This window comes from Lissotriton vulgaris, chromosome 5, assembly GCF_964263255.1.
Source record: "Lissotriton vulgaris chromosome 5, aLisVul1.2, whole genome shotgun sequence".
Lineage (NCBI taxonomy): Eukaryota > Metazoa > Chordata > Amphibia > Caudata > Salamandridae > Lissotriton > Lissotriton vulgaris.
Genome location: NC_141693.1, coordinates 368227518 through 368252622, shown reverse-complemented (window position 1 = coordinate 368252622; position 25105 = coordinate 368227518). Strand labels below are relative to the sequence as shown.

Sequence of the window (25105 nt, the reverse complement as noted above, 5' to 3'; positions counted from 1 at the left end):
ACCCCTTGTTAGCCTTCCAAACTGACACCACAGGTCTGCCCTGGCAGCCTGGGTAAGGTGGTGTAATCACCCCTTACTTAGACATAGTATATATATATATATTTTGCACGCAATTTCCTCAATCAACGCCAAAGTTATTCCCAATAGAATGTTGCGGATTTCCTATGGTAACTAGGTCCTAACTATAATTACCTACTGGTGACCGCCAGTAGGTAATATATATATATTGCGGAATTCCACATCTTGATGCCAGCATCTAGCCTTCTCACTAAGCCGCAAGGATAACTCGGACACGGACCAATTCTGTGCAACTCTTTTTATTGAAGCAGAGTGCGCCGCATGACGTTTCGGCTCCTCGGAGCCTTGCTCACATGACAACGTCCCATATTCACTTGCTCATTTTTGAAGTGCCAGTATTCTGTTACATCATCACCACGTGACTAGTCCCAATAGTAAACAGTGAAAAAAGATTCTTTAAAATATATATATATATATACCCACAACAGCAACAGGCGCTGCTTCAGCAGTGTAGAACGGACCACACCAACGATGCTTACAAAGAAAGTTCTTTTTACTTCAAGACCAACAGGCATTACGTGTTTTAAGTCTAACGACTCTTAATCATATGCCACGCTGTTACAGCAGTAGGTTCGTTGTCTTTTAAAACGTAACTTCTTAGACATTGAAAAAGGGCTAATGTCTTGTTCTTCCAATCTTAATTTAGAAGGGCAGTCAGTTGTTTGTTTAAGTTTGTGGTTTATGCAAATATTACCCATACTGCGAGGGTGAGTACAATTTCATACTTCAGGTTTCTAATTTCAACCCCCAAATGGTTCTGTAATACATGTGTTCCCTCGTTGCAAAATTCATTCGTTTTCATTTTCAAAGTTACAGGGACTGCAACTCCCAAGGTGCACCAAAACTGCCCTTTACCTTCTTTTGTTGGTTTCAATGTCGATTTTGGCAAGACTTTACTTGCATCACTGCTTTCTGAGTGCAAAAACGTGCTTCAAAAGGATATTTCATTACCCGGTCACAGTGTTCAACATGACAGATACATATTAACCTATAAGTCACGCCTTTGGCAGGCCTTGACAATCCTGCAAGCAGAGTGCTTGGTTTTGTGTGAGAGGGTGCCCTAGCATGAGCCGAGCCCCTCTGCACCTTTCGGAACCATCTCCTTATAGCTGTTCTATGATATAGCCATACCATATACTCTTAAGTGCATTATAATCCTCGCGGTTAATGCTAACTTTGGTTTGGCTTTATCAAAACATGTCGTGTACGGTGTCAAACACTTTGTAATACTACCCTCCCCCCAGTTCTGGCGGCCGGGGTAGCATTCCACCCTTCTAGAGGGAGAAGACATGCAGGTACTGGTTTACCCTATTAAAGTTAAACAGAGCCCCAGCATCACAAAATGGATGCTGCTGCCACAAACATGAGACTGCCCTCCTGCTGCTGGACGAAACTCCGGCAGTGGAGGCTTGGACAATAGGTTTCCTGTCCAGGGAGGTGTCAGCATCTCCCCAGACAGGCTTTAGTGTATGGGGGCAGGGTTGGTTGCATTCAGTGAATGCTTTTCAGACACTGCCTGGGGCACACAAGGTGCTCCATGCATTTCCCAGTTCAAACCGGTTGCTGGGGCACTCAGCCCCAGCTCTGGCCCGAAACTGGACAAAGGGAAGGGGGTGTAACCACCCCCTCCCCAGGTCCACCCATAGGAGGGACTTTAGAGTTAGTCCAAGCCCTAAACTTACTATAAGTATAGAACCCCAGTCCCTAGGATTTTAGATTACCCTGGACAAAACTCTGCAACATATATCTTGGACCTTCGACATTCCATATCGACTGGAAGACGGAAGAAATCTCCCTTGTGGTCAAGGAGTGACCACCCTGTTCAAACAGGCACCAACTGCATCTTTGCCGGTCTGTATTGTCGAGGCTCCCGCCGGATTCCGAAGACTCTGCGACACAGGACACGGACTTCCAGACATCTCTGAAGCTGACCCGAGCTCCCAGCAAAGCTGAGACCCGTAGCTGATACGAGAGACGTGGGACCGGAACTCCTGGACATCCTGCATTTTGCAAGCTGCATCGACTTCCCGAGGTATCCCGAAGTTGTGCATTGGGGTGCTTGAAGCCCCAGCCCCGAGCGCCTTTTGCACCGAAGCTCAGAGGTCCACACTCCACAAGTTTCCCGTGGGCCCTCTTTGTGCATTTCAGCTCGACGCGTCTTCGCGGTTCCTAGTCCGTTGGCTAGTGATCCCCCAAGAAGACAATACTTTGATTTAACTTGCTTTCCTGGTTGCTCCAGGCTTGCTCCAACTTTCCTGCAAAGGAGAAGTTCCACAGACCTTGCTGGTCTGCACTGAAGCTAATCTCGACGCGTGGATTGCGTTTGTCAAGGCTTGTTGGGTCCAGTCTGGATACCGACACCGCAGTCAACTAGATCCTTTGTGGGACAGCTCGAATTTAGCTCCTGGTGGTCGTCAACGCCTCCTGGACCTAGTGGTTGAAGAGACAAACTTCACCTTTTCACCTGAAATCACCTGACATTGGCTGGCAGCGTCCCATCGCCATCCTGGTCACTGGCTAGTGACCCAGACTTTGTCCCTTCTGCTTTCAGATTCTTCAGATCTTCGATCCACCCTTGGATCCGCCCGGAATCTTTTCCTCTGGTCGCCTGCAGCACTTCTTTGCAGATCTGCATTGAAATCGATGACGAAACCCGACATCAAAAGACACCTATGCACACGGCTTCAGTGGGTGAGGTAACACAAGTACTCTGGTAGTCTCAAGGGTATTGGCCCTCCAAGTGCCTAAGTCCAAAAGGGTTCCATCGTAGTTAACTTAGAAGTGTCCTTAATCTTTAAAATTGTGACTTGTTCGTTCTCCATAGAAAGTCAATGGTAACCCGCGGCTGTGTTTAGACACTGCACGCGTCTCCCGTGGGCCTCCTGCATCCTAACCTTTGGTTGTTCTGAGTAGCCCCAGCGATTCCACAGATCCTAGGCCTGCTTTCTATTACTCACGTGGTTCTTATACCACTATTTTAGCATATGGTTTGTGAGGCCCCTAGGGCAAAACGTATACTGTGCAACTTATCGTATGCTAATTAAGTTTCTTGTATTGTACTTTTACCTCTGACCTCATAAAGAGTCCAGAGGGGTTGTGTTTAGAATAAATACATATATTTGATATATACCTTGTGTGGTGTGCTTTCATTTGGTACTCAAGAGATTATAATTGTTAAAACAACTATCTTAACTCGCCTCTAAAGACTTAGCCTAAAGGCTGCTCTCCACTGCTACCACTAGGATAGCTTTCTAAGAGGTTGACTTTACAACCACCATCAATAAGGGTCGATTGGACTGGTGCAAGTGCCAACTAGAATAGTGGACATCATATACCAGGCCAACCTCTCACACCAGCGACGTAGACTTCATGGCAGAGTTTATTGTGCCATGAATCTCAGTGAAAAAGTCATGATGACCTGAATCTGTTTACTGATGTCAAACTGAGCCACAGTTCTTCACAGTTTTAACAGACCATCTGGTTGCTAGATTTTGCAGTGACGTAGTACTGCACCAGCACCCACTAGGACATTTTCTGGGGTATGTATTATTATTCGCCTGTATCTTGAAAAAGGCTGGTCATAGTCAAGATTATCTGGTGGCATAGGCACCTCCGTATCCTATGACCTCCAATAGACCTTAAGGCTTCACCAGTTCTAACTGGGAACCAAACATTAAGGCTAGGCACACAACTTTACACAATGATATCTTCAGAACCATAAAAGCTTGTGATTGGTACGATCTGCTACGGTTTTCAAGTTCCCAAATCAGCCTGCTTCACAGGATGAGTTGGCGTGTCCTGATGGACTAGGGAAAAGCTTTCCAAATGTTGCTCCCTCTAGGGCAGTGCGGATCATGATGAATACATCTGTTTTTGTCATTTTACTATGACCTGTTTTGAAGCAGAGTTTTGGAAGATTGTGACCTATAATTGATTTTCTCCATTGGGTCTCTCCATTCTCCGAATTAACTTCATGAACTTCAAAATGGGGGCACTGTAGTGTGCAGGTCATGCATCATGTTTACAGTGCAACTCAAAGTCCATCAGAAAGAATCACCCACTTTGTCATCCTGTTCTCCTCATTATTGCCTTAAACGTCAAAAACACTGTACGCACAGCTACACACATTGTCCACAGCATTAACACCTGCTTCAGAGTTGGACCTCAGACGTTCTTCACATATGCGTCAAGAGGCACTGAAATGAAACTTCAGAGATGGTACCCACTTGAGTACCATCTGAGGAGATGGAAGCATTGACTTGACATTCAAGATAACAGGCTTCCTCCCAGCCATTTAAATTAGAGGACTTCGATTCATTAGATCAAGAGACACTGAAGGTCATGATGCATGTGGGTCACACTGGACTGATTTGTTGATCAAAACAGAGCGTAGGTGGATTACAGGTCACTGTTGCCATTTGAAGAAGAAAATGTGCCTGCGTAGTCCTCGCCATGTGCTGACATTTTTGTGTTCACATGCTTACTGCACAGAGCTTCCTTTGCCAAAAAAGGTACAGCAGAGTGGTTTCTCAGTAGGCACTTTAGACTTTGTAGAGCAAGTTGAGTTGATCTTTCTCACTCCACAAGTGTTGTAGCACCACTCTATCCAAGCATACCGCTTCTCAGAGTAAGTTAAAGTAACTTTATGAGGTGAATGTCACCCACCTCTATTTTGTTGCAACTGTACTCGATCAGTTTCAGCAGTTGCTCTTAAAGTATTCTTTAACAGTTCTCAGTGAGCTCAGCATATTGAATCCACAGTGGAATGATCCCCAACATCGATTTCTCTGTGCTTGCTGACTTACACCACAAAGCGGCACCGCACAGCTGCGTCATCTCTCAGCTTCACATGGTTCCCTCACCTCTTCTCCCTTGTATTTTTCCTGCAAGACCACCCAGCCAAATAGCGGGGCGTGGACCCTGTGTCCATCGTGCACCAGAAAGCTGTAACCGATTGGAGGTGCCTAGGCTGCTGCCACACTCCCCCCCCCCCCCCCCAAACCCCAATTACTCGGGTGAATTTGTTGTTGGCAATCCTCAGAGGTGTATTAAATTATCCCATATACTATCAGAATATCAGGCTCTAAACCCCGTTCTTCAAAAAATTTCATAGAAAGAATATCAATAACATAAATATTTTAAAAATAAGTATGAATAGAAAAAAATACATTTATAATACTTTATTCAATATGTGTATCTATGTTGGTAATATTTATTATGTATGTAAAGTTGGGAGTTAAGAATAGTAAATCTTTATGTTCGAGGCATGTGGGCTGCTGAATTCATATCTGTGCATAGATCGCCGCCTAGTGTTGGGTCCGGATGATTGCACTTTGTTGTCCTGGAAGAGTCTTCGAAGTATCACAAGATAGGGTACTCCTCCCCTAGACTACAGTGCACATGGGCATGTTCTCCATCCTCAGATTGTTTTTTCCCGCCATTGGGTTCAGATGCTAACTCCTATACTCCAACTTCGGAATCGAAAACAAAACTTTTCTAAAGGCCAAAAGGCCTTCGACTTCGACGGTCTTGTTCTCGTTCGGTACCTCTCTACTCGATCCAGCCTTCCATCTCGAATCGGTCGTCGACGCGGGCCGTTGGGCCTTTTCGAAGCAACGTGAGCCGACCGTCGATGGAAAGAAGCCCGTTTAAAAGGTGCCCACTATGCCACTCCAAGTTCCCACATACTGATAAACACTCAGTATGCAACAAGTGCCTTTCCCCAGACCATAGGGAAGAAACCTGCCCAGCCTGCGCCCAGTTTTGATCGAAGAAAACTATACGAAACAGACGGGCCGCTATGGCAAGAAATGCAGCGACAGGCACCGGACAACATCTTTGATGATGACCAGGATCTACCGGAAGCTCCAGACTCGGACCTAGAAATAGTCACCGTCGAGGACTACTCGAACTCCGATGACGAGATCCCACCGGGGCAAATCGTGAGTACCCTGCCCCCGACACCAACTAGCCCGTTACCAAAGGCTCCGGTCGAGGCATTGCCAAAAGGCCTTAGCCAAGATCATAAAAAAGTTTCGCCAGCCCCACCATCCGGCTCGGCTCCGAAATCGAAACCGGAACCTTCAGAGACCCCAGGGCCCAGTACCATCGTCCCAAAGAAGGTTCCAGAGCCAAAGAAGGCCGTCGACCCGAAGGGCGTCGATCCAAAAAAGGCCGTACAGCCAAAGAGCGTCGAGCCAAAGAAGTCTGTCGTCCCCAAAAAGGCCGTTCAGCCAAAAACTGTCGACCCCAAAAAAGTAGTCGAACCGAACAAAGGTACACAGCCGAAGGGCGCCGAGCCAAAGAAGGTCGCCGACCCGAACAAGCCTACGGTTCCGAAATCCGTCGACCCGGCAAAGTGTGCCGTACCGAAGCCCGTAGCAAGGCCGGAAAAACCTGTCGACCCAAAGATAACTGCTCCAAAGACACCCGTCGATCCAAAAAAGAACATCGACTCGGAAAAGGACACTCATTCAAAGAAGCCTACGGAGCACAAAAAACTTGTCGAACCGAAAGTTCCGGTCGACCCGAAGACACTCGTCAACCCGAAAAAAGGGCCTGAGCCGAAAAAATTCCACAAAACACCAAAAGTCGTCGAAAAACCAGGTGTTCAGACCCAAAGAAGTCTAACACTCAACCCAGGACTGTAGAGGAAGAACTATTCCACCCAGATCCATCAGACGACCAGGCAAAGATATATATTAATCCAGAGGCTGGTAAAGTTACCATCCTGCATAGGAAAAAGAGGCCTTTGGACTTTGAACCTCCTTCCCCTATTCCTTTGAAGAAAAATGACTTTGGGACTTCTCCCTCTAGACCCTTCATCCCTTTTCAACCTATCATGCCTACTACACCTTTTGCTCCTTACTCTCCTTACTCACCACGGGGACAATGAGGGGAACACAGGGGATGAGCCACAGCCTCTATATGATTTCCCACAGGATCCTGAACCACAAGAGGAACCTTGGGATGAGCCTACAGACCCTTACAACACCCATCCCATCCCTGATGTACCCACTTATCCTACTAAGCTGATCAACTCATAGACAGGGCAGCACAATTCCACAATGTGGACATGCATAATGACCCTGTGGAAGAAGACTTTTTATTTGACATATTCCCTAATGCAGAAAAAAGTGTCAGAACACTTCCCATGTTAAAGGGAGTTCTAAAACACGCACCTGACATATTTAAGGCTACAGCCAGGGCACGGGTAATCAATCCCAGAATAGAAAAAAAGTATAGGGTAGCTCCTACAGGCCCTACTTACATCAAAGGGCAGTTGCCAATAGACTCACTGGTAGTGGCTAACGCACGTAAAAGAGCCAACTTCCAGACAATAGGGGAAGCACCTCCCCCTGACAAGAGTCAAAAATACTGGAGGCATCAGGCAAAAGGGTAGCAGCACAAGCCTCCAACTCATGGAGGATTGCTAATACACAAGCCCTACTGGCTCGTTACGACAGGGCGCACTATGATCAGCTCGAAAGCCTAATGCCAAACCTACCTGAGCCTTTTAAAGCACAAGCTGATGATCTCATACAGGAGGAAAAATTCATATCAAACACCTCCATCAAAAGTGCGCTTGACGCAGCAGACACCGCAGCTATTTCAATTAACACTAGCGTCTTACTACGCAGACATACATTGCTGCGTATTTCCGGTTTTAAGAATGAGGTGCAGTCCACCATTCTTAACCAACCTGTCAATCAGGACTTTTCATTTGGCCCTGCTGTCGACACCATTTTGGATAAAATGAAAAAAGACACAGAAACCGCAAAATCAATGGGTGCATTACAATTTCTGCAACATAGGGGCTCCTTTTGACGCTCCTCATACAGTGCAAATACACAAGGAAATACCTCGCAAACATCTGCCTCATACAAAAGTAACACACAAGGTTCCTTCAACAAGAATACAACCAGAAGAGGTTACAGAGGTAACAATAATAAGGAAAGAGGACGTGGAGGCAATAACACCAGAGCCTCCACTACCACAAAACAGTGACTTCATTACGCTACCTTCAGAACACTAAACACTGGTTGGAGGCAGACTCCAACAGTTCCTACCTGTCTGGCAGGCAATTACCACGGACAGGTGGATGAGAGAAATTATCCAGTCTGGTTATTGCCTAAAACTGACTTCTACACCACCAAACATACCACCCAGACATCGTCCTATGTCCACGGAACACATCACCCTGCTACAACAAGAGGTGAAATGCATGCTGGAAAAGGGGGCCATAGAGGAAGTCCCTTTCCACCAACAAGGGACAGGAGTATACTCCCTATACTTCCTTATTCCAAAGAAGGACGGTTCCCTCAGACCAATATTGGACCTCAGACCCCTAAATCTATATATGTACTATCGGAGCACTTCCATATGATCACACTACAACAAGTGCTCCTGTTGCTACAACAAAGAGATTTCCTAGCAACACTGGACCTCAAAGATGCGTATTTTCACATACACATCCATCCAGCCCACAGAAAATACCTCCGGTTCACAATAGAAGGCCAACACTAACCAATTCAAGGTTTTGCCCTTCGGGGTTACCACAGCTCCAAGAGTGTTTACAAAATGCTTAGCGACAGTGGCAGCACATCTCAGGAGGCAACACGTCCATGTGTACCCTTACCTGGACGATTGGCTAATACAAGCAAAATCGTACCAAGAGTGTGCAACACACACGTCTCAAACAATTCAGTTGCTACACAGCCTAGGCTTTTCAATAAACTACACAAAATCACATCTGCAACCATCCCACGTACAGCAATACCTGGGAGCCACTATAAACACCTCAGTGGCGAAGGCATATCCAAACTCAGCAAGGATAGCCAGTATGCAGATACTCATTCGCAAATTCCTGCCACAACACACTCTGCCAGCTCGAGTCTTTATGCAGCTCATAGGCATGATGGCCTCCTGCATATTCATTGTCCCCCATGCCAGACTTCAAATGCGCCCATTACAGGAATGCCTAGAACGGCAATGGAACCAGGCTCAAGGACAACTAAAAGACCTAGTGTTGGTAGACAGTCGCGCTCACAACTCTCTGCAGTGGTGGAACCCACAAAACCTTTCCAAGGGGTGACTGTTCCAAGAGCCAGTTCCACAACTAGTACTAACAGAGGACGCATTACTGACAGGCTAGGGAGCCCATCTCCTTCAATACACAGTAGAAGGGCTCTGGACAACCAAACAGAAAATGATGCATATCAACCATCTAGAATTGCTGGCAATATTTCTAGCCCTAAAAGCATTTCAAAAATACTTGTACAACAAGACGGTGTTGATCCGGACGGACAACATGACCGCAATGTACTATATCCAGAAACAGGGAGGAACGCACTCTCCACAGCTGTCCCATCTGGCACAAAGCATATGGAAGTGGGTGATTCCAAAAAACATTTTGTTCGAGGCATGTGGGCTGCTGAATTCATATCTATGCATAGATCGCCGCCTAGTGTTGGGTCCGGATGATTGCACATTGTTGTCCTGGAAGAGTCTTCGAAGTATCACGAGATAGGTGGCTACTCCCCTGGACTACAGTGCGCATGGGCATCCTCTCCATCCTCAGATTGTTTTTTTCCGCCATTGGGTTCGGATGTACTTTATTAACTCAAGTTCGGAATCGATATAAAACACTTTTTCACAAGGCCAAAAGGCCTTCAGGGCGTCGGTATTGTCTTTTCGTTCGGTGCCACGTACTTGTTCCAGTTCTTCGAGCTGGACGTTGAAGGCCGCTTGCCTTTTTCGACACCAAAGGCCCCATCAACGATCGACGATGGAACGGAGCCCGTTCAAACGATGCCCCGTTTGCAACTCTAAATACCCTCACATCGATGTGCACCCAGTGTGCAATAAATGCCTATCCCCGGACCACGACGAGGCCAGCTGCATGGCCTGTTCTTGGTTCAGGTCGAAGTAAACACTTCGGCTTCGACGCGCCGCGAGACAGTCGGCGAAGAAAACGGCGCCCAACCCGGAGAACATCTTCGAGGCTGAAGACGACGAGGGCGTCGATGAAGAGGATCCTGAACAACAGTCGGATCCTGCGTCGGAGCAGAACTCTAACTATGATGAGGACGAAGAAGAAGACTACGCCCATGATGAAGATGTCGTCGAGGTAGGAGACGACGCACAGGCCATCGGAGCCGTCGATGACGACTCGAGCGATGAGCAAGGCCCAACCGCAGTCGCGGGGGCCGATAATGACACTGTACTTTCAAAGGCTCAGGTCGAGGCATCGCCGGAAGGCCTTAGCCAAGATCTTCAACTACGTTCTATAGCCCCGCGCCAAGGCCCAGCTAAGAATATTTCTAAGGAGCCATCGTCGATCAAACCACAATCAGCGCTGAAATCGAAACCAAAACCGACAGACGCTAAATCGAAACCGAAACTGCTAAAGACAGTCCTCGGATCGACGACTTCGGATTCATCGGATCCAACCAAATTGGAGAGTCTCATCGACCCTTCGGGGTCACAAGGGGGTGTCGGCCCGAAGATCAGGGCGCCGAAGCCTGTAACTAAGGTCAAGCACGTCGCGCTGACGACGTCGACGTCAAAAGATGGGGACACTAACAAGGGACTCAAGGCTCAGAAGACTCTCGATCCAAAGCTTGCAGCCTCCAAGCCACTGGTGGTCAAGGCCTTCGAGTCGAAGACCAAAATCGGCCCGAAAAAACATGTCAAGTCGAAGCAAAAGAGCGTGCCTGCTGCGCACCAAGAGCTCGAGTCGACGCAAGGCCACAAACAAACTAGTGATAAGACGAAGTCGGTCGGATCGAAGACGGCGCCTCCCTCAAAGAAGGTCAGTCCGTCTCCAATGCTTACGCCACCAATAAAGTACGGACTGCCCCGACCGCACGTCCTAAGGTGTTTGAGCCACAACACAGCACCGACACAGCCAAAAAGGTGTCGGTAGTCTTAAGAAGTCAGCCATAGAAGAGGACTTTGTGTTCCAAGCGCCCTCCTATCCTAATCAGTCGAAATTATTCATCGACTCGGATTCTGGCAGACTCACTATTTATAAAAGAAAGATCATTCCAGAAAATCCTATGGAGTCCTACAAGATCCCACTCAAAAATAAGAGGGACTCTGCTACCTCACCTGTTCTTTTTGAGCCTGTAGAGTCCTATGGACAGGATTACACCTATTCTCCCACACGTACCACTGAGGATGTGGGGGAAGGATACAATGAGGAAGAATTTAATTATCCTATTGACACAGATCAAGAGGAGTCTCAACCCTGTACTGACCCGGTTGACCCTGGTGAGCCACACACCACGCCTGACACTCAGTCCTATACAGTCAAAACCTCGCCTACTGAAGATACGGCTGCGTTTAACGCATTGGTTGAAAGGGCAGCCAATAATCATGATGTAGAAATGCACGCTGACCCGGTAGAGGAAGACATTTTGTTTGACACTTTCTCACCTTCAGAAAGATCAGTAAAGACTTTGCCTATGCTAAAGAGTGTCCTTAAACACGCTGGTGACATTTCTTCTTAGTATTGGCTAATGCTCGTAAGAGAGCGAACTCTCAAACAAGTGGTGATGCTCCTCCTCCGGACAAAGAATCCAAAATCTTGGAAGCTTCTGGCAAACGAGTAGCAGCTCAAGCGGCGAATATTTGGAGAATCTCAAATACACAGGCCCTATTAGCCAGAAATGATAGGGCTCATTACGACACGTTAGAGCAGCTACTACAAAACCTGCTTGATGCTTATAAGGAGGGAGCAGAAATGCTAATACAGGAGGGGAAGTTGATTTCAAATGCATCCATTAAATGTGCACTAGATGCAGCAGACACAGCAGCTGAGGCCATCAACACAAGTGTGATGCTCAGGTGGCATGCCTGGATACGCATCTCTGGTTTCAAGCCAGAGATCCAAACAACTTTACTCAATCAGCCGGTTAACCCTGACTTTCTATTTGGTCCTGATGTAGACACAACCCTAGAAAAAATTAAGAAAGACACTGAAACAGCCAAATCCATGGGGGCTCTGCAGTCACAACAGTTCAGGGGAGGTTCCTTTCGTTGCTCCGGTAACAGGGGAGCCTCTAGAGGTCAAGCATCACAGCAAGCCCAATACAACAAAGGAGGCACACAGACCACCTATAACAAAAACAATAGGGGTGGATACCGTGGCAACAGCACCAAAGACAGGGGACGAGGAAATAATAATGCCAGATCCTCCGCCACCAATAAACAGTGACGTCTTGTCACTGCCCCCAGACCATATAACACCGGTCGGGGGAAGACTTCAGCATTTCCTGCCTGTCTGGGAAGGCATTACCACAGACAGGTGGGTAAGACAACTTATCCAATACGGCTATTGTCTAGAACTAATCTTCACCCCACCCAACATACCCCCAAGGCACCGTCCTATGTCCGCAGAGCACATGCACTTATTGCAGCAAGAAGTCATCTGCATGCTGCAAAAAGGGGCCATAGAACTCGTGCCTTTAGAACAACTGGGTACAGGGGTGTACTCGCTGTACTTCTTAATCCCAAAGAAGGACGGGTCTCTCAGGCCCATACTAGACCTCAGACCTCAGACCCCTGAACCAATACATCTTGTCAGAACATTTTCACATGCTCACTTTGCAGCAAGTTCTACCATTGCTCAGTCAGGGAGATTTCCTAGCAACCCTAGACCTGAAGGACTCATATTTCCACATTCCATTTCACCCAGGACACAGGAAATATCTCGGGTTCACCATAAACAACCAGCATTACCAGTTCAAGGTCCTGCCTTTCGGGGTCACTACAGCCCCCAGAGTGTTTTACCAAGTGCTTGGCGACAGTAGGTGCGCACCTTCGGAGACAACACATCCATGTCTATCCTTATCTGGACGACTGGCTTATCCAAACAAAGTCAGCCCAGCAATGTGCCAGCCACATGTCCCGCACAATACACCTCCTACACAGTCTAGGATTTTCACTGAATTACCCAAAGTCTCATCTTCAACCCGCACATGTACAACAGTACCTAGGAGCGACAATAAACACTCTGGCAGCAACAGCACAGCCAAACTCAGCAAGATTCAACAGCATGCAATTGCTGATTCAGAAATTCAGACCCCAACACTCACTCCCAGGGCAAGTATTTATGCAGCTGATAGGCACGATAGCCTCCTGCATCTTCATAGTCCCGTGCGCGAGGCTACACATGCGTCCGCTTCAGGAGTGCTTAGCAGGACAGTGGAACCAGGCTCAAGGACAGCTAAAAGACCTAGTGTTGGTGACCGGTCGTGCATACAACTCTCTGCATTGGTGGAACACACAAAAGCTTTGCAGGGGACGACCGTTCCAAGAGCCTGTACCACAGATAGTGCTGACGACGGACGCATCTCTCCAGGGCTGGGGAGCGCATGTCCTCCATTATAGAGTGCAGGGACTATGGACGATGCAGCAGCAGAAGATGCACATCAACCTGCTGGAGCTGATGGCAATCTTCATGGCGATGAAGGCGTTCAAATTACATTCGTGCAACAAGGTCATGCTGATCCGGACGGACAACATGACTGCCATGTATTACATCCGAAAGCAGGGAGGGGCACACTCTCCACAATTGTCGCACCTAGCCCAGAGCATGTGGAAGTGGGCCATTCAAAGAAACATATTCCTCATGGCGGAACACCTCCCAGGCAAGGACAACCAGATGGCGACCTGCTCAGCAGGCACAGCCATCAGATGCGCGAGTGGGAGATACATCCCTCGGTGCTACAACCGTATTTCCAGCAGTGGGGTCATCCAGAGATAGACCTATTCGCCACAAAGGAAAACGCAAAATGCCAAACCTTCGCCGCCAGGTTCCCACACCCGCAGTCTCAGGGCAATGCGATATGGATGAACTGGTCAGGCAGATTTGCGTACGCTTTTCCTCCAGCACCGCTCATACCGATGGTGGCGCGCAAACTGCGGCAGCACTCAATAACACTCATCCTAGTTGCTCCAACATGGGCAAGGCAGGCATGGTACACCACGTTCCTAGAACTTTCAGTGGTGCCTCACCAACGACTGTGACTCACACCCAGTCTCCTCACTCAGAGCCGTGAAGACATTCAGCACCCACCCCGCAACAGTTGAGCCTTGCAATATGGCTTCTGAGGTCATAGAGTTTGGCTACCTGAACCTGCCCCCTGACTGTATGAATATTATCAAGGAGGCAAGAAGACCTACAACCAGGGCATGCTATGCGGCGAAATGGAAGCGATTTGTCATTTATTGTTCCAATAATGACATAAATCCGCTAGATGCATCAACGCAAAACATTATATGTTATTTGTTGCATCTACACAGATGCAATCTGGCATATAGTTCCATCAGGATACATTTAGCTGCAATGGCAGCTTATCTTCAAAACAGACAGCACCTTTCCCTTTTCAGAGTGCCAGCCATTAAAGCTTTTATGGAGGGACTCAAAAGAGTAATTCCTCCCAGACACCCGCCTTCACCTGTCTGGAATCTAAACATAGTTCTCACCAAACTGATGGGGACCACCTTTTGAACCTCTTCACTCTTGAGATACAGTTTCTGACTAGGAAAGTGGCCTTTCTAGTAGCGATCATATCACAAAGAAGGGTTAGTGAGCTTCAAGCCCTAACTATTCAAGAGCCTTTCATACAGATTCATGCTAATAGGGTAGTGCTACGTACCAACCCTAAATTTATGCCTAAGGTGGTATCACAGTTCCACATTAACCAAACAATAGAACTGCCGTTTTATTCCCAAATCCAGATTCAGTGGCAGACCGAGCACTGCACACACTAGATGTTAAGAGAGCTCTCCTGTATTACATAGACCGGACAAAAGATTTCAGGAAAACTAAGCAACTGTTTGTTGCCTTCTCTCCACAGCACAAAGGCAACCCCATTTCCAAATCCGGTATAGCCAGATGGATTGTTAAGTGCATACAGATCTGTTATCAAAAGGCTAAACGCACATTAACAGTTTCCCCAAGAGCGCATTCCACACGCAAGTTAGGGGCATCCATGGCTTTCCTAGGTAACATTCCTCTAGAGGATATATGTAGAGCAGCCACATGAACTACCATACATACATTTACCAAACACTACTGCGTGGATGTACACTCCAAACAGCAAGCTGCTGTAGGACAGGCTGTTCTCAGAACTCTTTTTCAGACTGCTGCAGCTGGCACGGGCAACCACCGCTAAGGAGGAAACTGCTATTTATTCTATGCACAGATATGAATTCAGCAGCCCACATGCCTCGAACGGAATATGCTACTTACCAGTATACATCTGTTCTTGGCATGTATGGCTGCTGACATTCATATCGCCCGCCCTCCTCCCCGGTGCCTGTCGCAGCTGTAGCACTCAGAATTATTCTCAGGCATGGTCATCACTTACTGCATCATACTCCATCTCTGCCACAATGGCGAAAAACAATCTGAGGATGGAGAGGATGCCCATGCGCACTGTAGTCCAGGAGAGTAGCCACCTATCTCGTGATACTTCGAAGACTCTTCCAGGACAACAATGTGCAATCATCCGGACCCAACACTAGGCAGCGATCTATGCACAGGTATGAATGTCAGCAGCCCTACATGCCAAGAACAGATGCATACTGGTAAGCAGCATATTCTTCTCCTAGCAGAACACCTTCCAGGGAAGGACAATCAGATTGCCGACCTGCTCAGCAGGTACAGCCAACAACTACACGAATGGGAGATTCACCCCCAAGTTCTCCAGCCATTCTTCAAACAGTGGGGTCACCCAGAAATAGAAAACTCCAAATGCCAGTTCTTTGCCGCCAGATTCCCACATCCGTTGTCACAGGGCAATGCGATATGGATGAACTGGTCAGGCAAATTTGCGTACGCTTTTCCCCCAGCACCGCTAATCCCGCTAGTGGCACGCAAACTGCGGCAACACTCACTCATGCTGATCCTAGTTGCTCCCACATGGGCGAGACAACCGTGGTACATCACGTTCCTAGAACTCTCAGTAGTTCCTCATCAAAGACTGTGCCTTGCACCCCATCTTCTAACTCAGAACCATGGAGAAATCAGACACCCAGATCCCAATCAGATGAACCTAGCGATCTGGCTCCTGAGGTCTTAGAGTTTGGATACCTTAACTTGCCCCCAGATTGCATGAACATTATTACGGAGGCAAGACGACCAACCACACGAGCGTGCTATGCAGCTAAATGGAAGAGATTTGTTATTTACTGCAACAATAACCAAATCAATCCTTTAGACTCTTCCATACAAAAAATTATATGTTACCTGCTGCATCTACAAAATGTAACTTAGCATACTCTTCTATACGACTACACCTCGCTGCTATAGCAGCATACCTTCAAAACAGGAAACACCTTTCACTGTTTAGGGTACCAGCAATCAAAGCCTTCATGGAGGGTTTGAAAAGGGTGATCCCTCCAAGACACCCCCCCTTCACCAGTCTGGAATCTAAATATAGTACTAACCAGACTTATGGGCCCTCCTTTCGAACCTCTACACTCATGCGAACTACAATTCTTAACGTGGAAGGTTGCATTCTTGGTTGCCATTACCTCACTCAGAAGAGTGAGCGAATTACAAGCACTAACAATTTAAGAACCTTTTATGCATGTACACACCAACTAGGTGGTTCTTAGAACCTACCCTAAGTTCATGCCTAAGGTTGTATCCAATTTCCATATCAATCAATCAATAGAACTGCCGGTTTTCTTTCAAAACCCACAGTCAGTAGCTGAAAGAGCCCTACACACATTAGATGTAAAAAGAGCTTTACTTTATTATGTGGACAGGACTAAATCATTTAGGAAAACAAAACAACTATTTGTTGCTTTTGCACCACAACACAAAGGAAATTCTATTTTAAAGTCAGGAATAGCCAGATGGATAGTTAAATGCATTCAAATATGTTATCAAAAGGCAAAACGCACTTTAACTGTCCCCCCAAGAGCACACTCTACAAGGAAAATGGGGGCATCCATGGCTTTCCTAGGAAATATTCCTCTGGAAGACATCTGTAAGGCAGCCACATGGACCACCATACACACTTTCACAAAACACTACTGTGTAGACGTGCAAGCAACACAGCAAGCTGCTGTAGGCCAGGCTGTCCTCAAAACTCTTTTTCAAACTGCTGCAGCTGGCACAGGTAGCCACCGCTAGAGGAGATACTGCTATACAGTCTATGCACAGATATGAATTCAGCAGCCCACATGCCTCGAACGGAATATGCTACTTACCAGTACGCATCTGTTCGTGGCATGTAGGGCTGCTGACATTCATATCGCCCGCCCTCCTCCCCGGTGCCTGTCGCAGCTGCAGCATTATCTCTGGCATGGCCATCTCTTACTTTACTATCTCCATCTCTGCCACAATGGCGAAAAACAATCTGAGGATGGAGAAAATGCCCATGCGCATTGTAGTCCAGCGGAGGAGTCACCTATCTCGTGATACTTTGAAGACTCTTCCAGGACAACAAAGTGCAATCATCCGGACTCAACACTAGGTGGCGATCTATGCACAGATATGTATGTCAGCAGCCCTACATGCAAAGAACAGATGCATACTGGTAAGTAGCATATTCCTTACCTATATCTTTACCTTCACCATATTTTGTTGGCAATATTTTTGCTATGATATTTTTGTGGCTCAAAGTTGTTGATATTCTGGCGGACAATCCTAGTGGCACTAGTGACTTTCCTGTAATGTTGCTATTCAACAAAGTCACAAAAGTTACTCATGATTGTTGTGGAAAGATTTCTTTATCAATCCATGGAGCTTTTGGGATCAAGTTGGTGACTGGAATTATCATCAAGTAACCCTTGTACTCTCCATGAAGGGTGAATGGAAGTCTGTCAAATCTACTATACAAAGATGACTGACCACCATGCCTTCAAGATGCTCTCATATTCTTAACGGCTCTGGCCTTCACTAATCATGCTTGAAAATCTAATATGGTTCCTTCTCAGATGAACACATTCCTAGAGGTCAGCATAGACATGGACAAAGTCCTAGACTGCTGCTTGGTATTTTAACTGTTTCCTTTTTAGTTTCCATGCTATCCTGTTAATCTTAATTAGGGCATTTGAATAGATATTAGCATTGAAGGCTTCCTATGTATAAATGTTACAAGTAAGCCTGGATGACAAGTGGTTGCAGGCAAGTAGGAAGAGTAGATAACAGGACTGTGCAAAGCCACAGAGCCTCCTCAGTGAACAGACCCACAGAGTAATCTTACTGACAAAGACATCCAGACTTAAAGTAAATATAAATGGATCTCAGACAGGATATCGTGGATGCTTCAAGGACTTGTAAACACTGCAATGGTGGATGCTTCCTGAAACAAAGTCTTGCATCAGCCAAATGAAATACATTGCATTAAGATTAGTTAGATTAGTTAAGGTAGGCTACAACAACTCAGTGTTGGTTCAGACAGACAACATCTTAATACTGTCCTATATTAAAGGGAGTGGCCACTCTCAATATTTAAACCCATATAAAGATATGATATTGTGCTTCTTCCTTTAAAAGTGCCTTTCATTTTAGCTGTCATTTCATCTTCTAGAGTAATGTACTTCTAAGCAGTATATGTTGATGCCTCTTTCTCATGGGTCAAAGAGAGAACGTAGTGTTAGCTCATATCTGTCCAATTTCCATCTCCGATTTCCAAATAATTTAGTCTGTTCCTTTGCCAGCCTTTCTACAGGCTTGTTTACTCACTTATTGTATATATACTTGATAGATGCCTGAAGATTGGTGCCTGTTGTCTGGCGCCTAATGTTTTGAATTGCAACATAATTCTTTGTTAGCGTTCACCAGTTGTGTTAGAAAGCTGTGTTGGAAGTGAGAATGTGTGTGTCAATTGTAGCATGCGTCAAGTATTGCTCCCAGTCGACCAGTAACTCATTGTCTCTAAAATTCAAGCGTATGGAAGGAAGGATGCAGCAACTGCTGCACTTGTTGGGAGCATCCTCCTACCTGTAATCCATCAAGCAACAGCAGCGGTCTCTGAAAACACATTTTGAAAGTAAAAGTACTATCAGTGCTCAATTAAGGCCACTACTCACTTCTGAGAAACATCATCCTTGATATTTCGCACATGGTTATCTTTCACTGATTCACAAGCGACCAATCCAACCTTAATGTACCAAGAAAATAAATTACCTGTGCTCGAGAAGAAGTAGCTCAATAGAGCATGAGGATGGTGATAAGCCAAGAGTGCTTTTAGTTTACTATCAGCATCATCATCATCATCATCATCATGGACAAACGATGTGCCTCACTCCCAGCAGATACTTTACAAAACGATAAAGAACTATTACGCCACTAGATAAAGGGAGAAGTCAAAGTATGGAAATCTATGAAATACACCAAGCTGCAACATCACTGTTACAGGTGAGCAGCTTCTTAATGTAAACAATATCATCCTACTAATCAATGTTATTACTGTACGGAATATTATATTAAAACATATAAAAAAGTGCAAAAAATCTGAAGAATCAAGTTTCTTCTTATACTGTGCAGGGAAGACCTGCTTTGGGTGCTCATTTCAATGTGATGTTGTTTGGTGTTTTAGGTATGGTGTGTTAACATTTACTTTGTTGTGAATTGTCTTCTTTACCCAGAGTGGCAAAGTTGTTGTTCATGTGCTGTAACATTTGATGTTTTTATTCACAGAAATGTTGTGCATGAAGCAACTCGAGCTCTGCGAAACGCTGCTGGAAATTTCTATATAAATGATAAATCAACAGGTGCTGTTGTGGCTCAGCAACCATTTGGGGGTGCCCGGGCCTCAGGTAAGTAGTGTCTGCATGCGCTTATTTCCTAGTGTTTATCTTTCTTTGAGGTGATAAAGGGTGATTGGATCCCTCCACAGAATCCTTATGTTGGCAGCAGGTGTTTTAAATTGCCTGTGTGGTAAATATATATGCCAGGTAGAAGGCTCTAGTTGATGTGCCCCTCAAGCAATGCAACGATGTGTCCAATCCAACTTTATTTAAAGATAACACCCTTAGTTCTGAGAGTTTGTAACCTAATCCACAAAATCAATCACACTTCTGGTGTTTGCAAAATTGTATGCTCATTTTATGAATTCCTCAAGTAATTACAAAGGTAGAATGATATAATGAGGACTACCTGATGATTATTCACCATATTTCCATTAATTCATATATTCAGTAACAAAGCTATAAGTTGTTCTCTGCACCTGAAATGTAGTCATAGCCACAGGACACTTAGTATGTGGAGCGTTGGTTGGCCGTTTGTCTTTCTGGGGGTTGGGACAGGACACCAGAAATGTGTGTTTGTGAACTCCCCAGAAGCTGGAGTTTAGAAGATTGAATATCTGGGGGGGAGCTCTTCCCAAAAGGCTGACATCCACACAAAAGTTGCATTCCCCATAAGGAACTCTCCCCTGTAGAGGGTCAAACCATGCAGGATACTCTGTTAAATCCATCTGCAATTGCCTTCTCGGAATGCCCTTTCCCAAATGATTAGCAAGTTTCCAGGACCATCATGAATAGCGCTGGAAGCATGACAGAGTCTGTGCATACTGTCATGCTCACTACAGCAATGGTCTGCTCACTACAGTGACTGTCTGCATCCCCTGCTTTTACCTGCTTTAAACTCCAATAATAGAAAGCTGAGGACGTAAGATGAATGTCAGACCCACCCCTCTGTCTTGGGGGAACAGTACAAAGAATCTAAGCAGACAGGCCAATGTCAGAATTGGATTCTTACACAGGAAATGTAATTGAGGCTTTAACACACTGAAGCCATTCCCCTTTTCACTGGCTTGGACTGAAAATGCACATGTCAGAGTACTGTTGAGAGAAATGTTAAGCTTGCTTTCAATGGAAAAGTTGTTATTCTCCTCAGTTTGAGAGATAAGCTTTGTGAAAATTCAGCCAGCATGCAGACAGGTAAGGTTGTCAGTACAGATAGATTTTTCAAAGCGAAAATTACATCAATTCTATGCAGAAACTTTCAGCATGATTAAAGACCAGTGCCGTTTCTACCATTAGGCAAGACTAGGCGGCTGCCTCGGGCGGCAAAAGGGCTAGGGCGGCAACAGGGGGGGAACATTTTTCAATTTGAAGGCAGCAGCACCTGATTGTGAGTGCAAGCGCACCTGCTTGTACATGCTGTGCATGGCTGAGCGCACCCTGGCATAGTGGTTTGTGGAGTGGCCGGCGGTACCAGTGTTAGGGTCCCCTGGGCCGTCAATCTTGTAGCGCTGGAAAGCGCTACCAATGACGGCCCTGGATCATTTAGCCAGTGACAGTGACTCACATGTCGCACCACCCTCTCTCTCGGCGTGCTGGGGACGGACTGTGTGTGTCGGGTGAGGTGATCATGCAGTTTCTTTCTCTTGCTGATTTTTGCTGACAGGGAGAAGTTGAGCATGGCCCTCTGGGAAAGGGCTGGCAGGCCGCACACCAGAAACGCCACCATTCCCTCTCCTTCCCACACTCTGTCACATGCAGGTACTACAAACGTGTGCTGCAAAACCCCATCCCCACCATTTGGAACTGAGTCAGAGCACTGCTGGGTGAAGACCCTCTCAGAAAAGTGGCAGAGGGGCTGCATAAGTGATTCAGCAATATATATTGATGCAAGTGCAGCAAGCTTACCCTTGGAGGGAAGCTCGCTACTGGAGACGGGCAGTGTAGTCTGCCACAGTTGAGTGTCTCTGAGTTGGCCGCATGCCTGCCTGCAGTAAGCTCAGAAGATGGGCACTATGGGAAGGTGGTAACTCTGTTCTAGCCACACAAGGATCAGAGTTCACCAAAAACCAGCACAACAGGCGCTCAGGTGCTTGAGTCTGACCTTCTGACTCCGCCACCGCTGGGAGATGATGCACTGCCCTGCCATGGGCACCTGGCATCTGACCCGGTTGGTCCTTGGAGAATCAAGGTGATGGTCCAAGGCCATTGTGCAGTCTGTTTCCTGTAACGCTGCGGTGAAGCAGGTCTACCATATGCACGTCTTAACTCTGCGAAATAAAATATTGTTCTGCAAAGGCAAGTAAGTTATTGGCCTCTTGCATGTGTGCCGCCAAGATGAGTGTTTGGCTGCGTGCGTGTGTTTACTTAAGATGGTGGTTCCGGGCAAGCACACAGTAGCATGGTTTGAGAGGGTTTCTTGCATCGAGCGTAGATGGGCATTTGAGTACGTTTCACACACTCTTCTTTTTAGTAGCTCTTTGAAGTTATTGCTAGTGACCTTCTGAGTACCCCAAACTGTAAGGTGTCCATGGTAGAAGTGGAGTGTTCCTGGTCACACCTTGTGGCCTACACCTCAGTGAGTATTGTTTATACTTACAACTTACAAGTAGAGTACACAGTACATTTGTAAGCTGATTTTAATATGTACCAAATGCATTTCAGATATTAGTGTGACAATAGCCATTGTATTCCAAGTTATCACGTTGTTTCATGGAAAGAGTGCAACCCTTACAACCAATTGAGTGTCAGAGGGATATCACTGCAGACTCTAAGTGAAACATAGTTGTCTTCTGTCTGCCAACCGAGACTCGGAATCATGATTGGAAACTTAGAGGGAAATGCAGAAGAAGATTGTACAGTCACTAAAAAGGGCTGAAATTTAGAATGAGTAAAAATGAACATTTTAGGGTTAATTGGAAAGCTCCCCTGGAACCTCACAACAGCATTTATAACATCTCATATCATTAATTATGCCGACCCTCTGCTGGTGCTGCTTTCTTTAAGGATCCGTGCAGTTCCTAGTTGGTTATTAAGGGTGGTGCCTCCTTTGGGTGTGCACTGGCAGCCTTGTATGCAGTCTCACAAAGCTCAGATTGTCGCAGGTGTATGGAAAGAATCTTCACCTCCCAGTTCAAGAAATCAGAAATTGTGTTGCGGGGGTAGGGTTCACAGGTTCACAGGAATTCCATGAAAGGGCGCGCACCGCCCTTTTTCTGCCGTTCCTGTATTCATAACTTCATGCTAGGGAGAGTGATTGCAACCTGCCTGTTCCTTTTAATTTCATGGGGTGGCAGATTACAATGAATAGATTGAACCTCTGTGCGTTCCTTCACTGAGTGTAAGTCTGGGTGCGCCAAACCCCCCAAAATCATGTGAATCCCAGTATTTTACACAACCCAGATTTTACCTTGGCAGAACGGCGCCTTCACTGCAGCGAATCTAGTGGCTAGAGACACCACCCTTTTTCCTTGACCCCATCAAATTAACAGAGTATAAACCAAATACGATTAAATAGTAACTGAAATCACTCAATAATTAAGGTCTAGATCAGAAGTAGATTTAAAAGATTTATTACAGGAAATCTAATAAGGCAACACATTAAATAAAGTAATACATGTCATAAAGCCTCAGAAACAGAATACAAACTCAGCAATTTAAATATGAATCCTAATAACCAGCAAATTCCCCAAGTGTAAATGTCAAAGAGTTCAGACAGCTTTGTATGCAAGGAAAGTCCCAATAACATCAGACAGAGTTTTGGGAATAAAATGAGAAGTCACTCCTGATTCTTCAGAAACAGGATCTGTATACACATTGTATGCATAACAATTAGCAAAGCTGCAGATCCAGCATGCCTGGATCATGGTTTGCTTGATTTGGGTAAATCAGAATAAACAGCGTCACAAACATTAATTATTACTACCAACCCATTTCTTAAGGTAAGGTGACTCCCCTAACTCTCGCAGCAATGGTAGTCCAGAAATGCAGTAATACAATGTGTAAAATTTTTAGATAAACATCCATACAAAATAATGTTTTCAGCAGGTCAACATCAAAGCCTCCTGTTGAATGCATTTAAAATGATGCATTGGGAAAATGAAGAACGTTTCTCCTACAATATACACTTTATTATCAGTGATACCATTGACGTCTTTCCTTCCGTGTGCGGAGACTGTGAGGAGAGAAAGTTTGCATTAGGTCTGATTGGGAGGGGGAATGAGCAGGAGCAAAGTAGATGAGAAAGCAGAAAACAGGATCCATTTTTAGGTCTCGCTCGAGACCTATTGCTGCCGAGTTGCCTGTCAAGGGAGACAGAGCGGTGCACGAGCCGACAGGGTCTTGTGGACGTGCTTACGCAGGCCGGCCGAAGGCATGCACACACACACGCGCAGACACACACACACACACGCTGACACACACACGTGCAGACACACGCGCACACACGTGCAGACACACACACACACGTGCCAGGCCCCCCAAGCCCCACTTACCGCATCAGCGGCCTCAGCCGCCACTCCTGACTTCTGCTGCCACCGCTCCTCTGCCATCCACTCCGTGGGCGCGGGCTTCTCGCAAAGACAGAAGTCCCGCCCCACGACAGCCGTGAGCGTACACATCCCAAAACCGGAAGTTTGGGTGCATGCACGCTCACGGCTTGTTCTTCTTAATTCTAACTTTTTCGCCTTACTTCCTGCTAATGTGGTGTTTTGTGGGGTGCTGAGGGCTAACCCCCTAAATAACCCACAGAGAGCGAGGATTGAATGCACGCACAGAGCTGTGTCGGGCTCCCATTAATAGAATAGAAAAGATCCTATAGCTCAGGTTAGACGTGCAGAGATAAGTTCTGTGCAGTCTCCGTTAGATAACAGTGACGGAGTGCTCTTGACAGGCTTGAAATGCTTCCCAGCGCCGTCGATCTTGGCTGGAGTATTTTAGCAGCGCTATGTGTGGTTGCCAGTGCTGGAATAGCAAGGAGTGCTGTAGTGTATGATGGATGTGCATTGGTAGAGCTGCGCGTGCGGCCCAGTAACCGAACACCTGGCGGTGCTTCGTGACAGGATTGCAGTGCACTGGCTGCGCTGTATGAGGTTCCACGTACTAGAGAGCGCGGCTGCTGTATGTGGTCTGGATTGAGGTGCGCAGGCAGTGTGTGTGTGTGTGTGTCAGTGCGTGTGATTTCCAGTACTGGAACAGCAGCAGTTAGGATAGATGTGCATTGTTCGAGTTGTGTGTTTTCAGTAACAATATTTGCAGTGCCTCATGACAGGACTGGGGTGCACTGGCAGAGCGTCGCGTGGTGCCCAGTACT

General features: G+C 46.4%; 1 protein-coding gene across 1 annotated transcript in view; it reads left to right on the top strand.

Annotated features, from left to right (window-relative positions):
* The window catches only part of ALDH4A1 (aldehyde dehydrogenase 4 family member A1), a 275101-nt gene that overhangs the window by 215808 nt on the left and 34188 nt on the right, over window positions 1-25105 (top strand). Inside the window, exon 14 of the mRNA XM_086921700.1 lies at window positions 19748-19866. Within this exon, the coding sequence (XP_086777826.1) occupies window positions 19748-19866 (119 nt within the window). The remainder of the gene's footprint in view (window positions 1-19747; window positions 19867-25105) is intronic.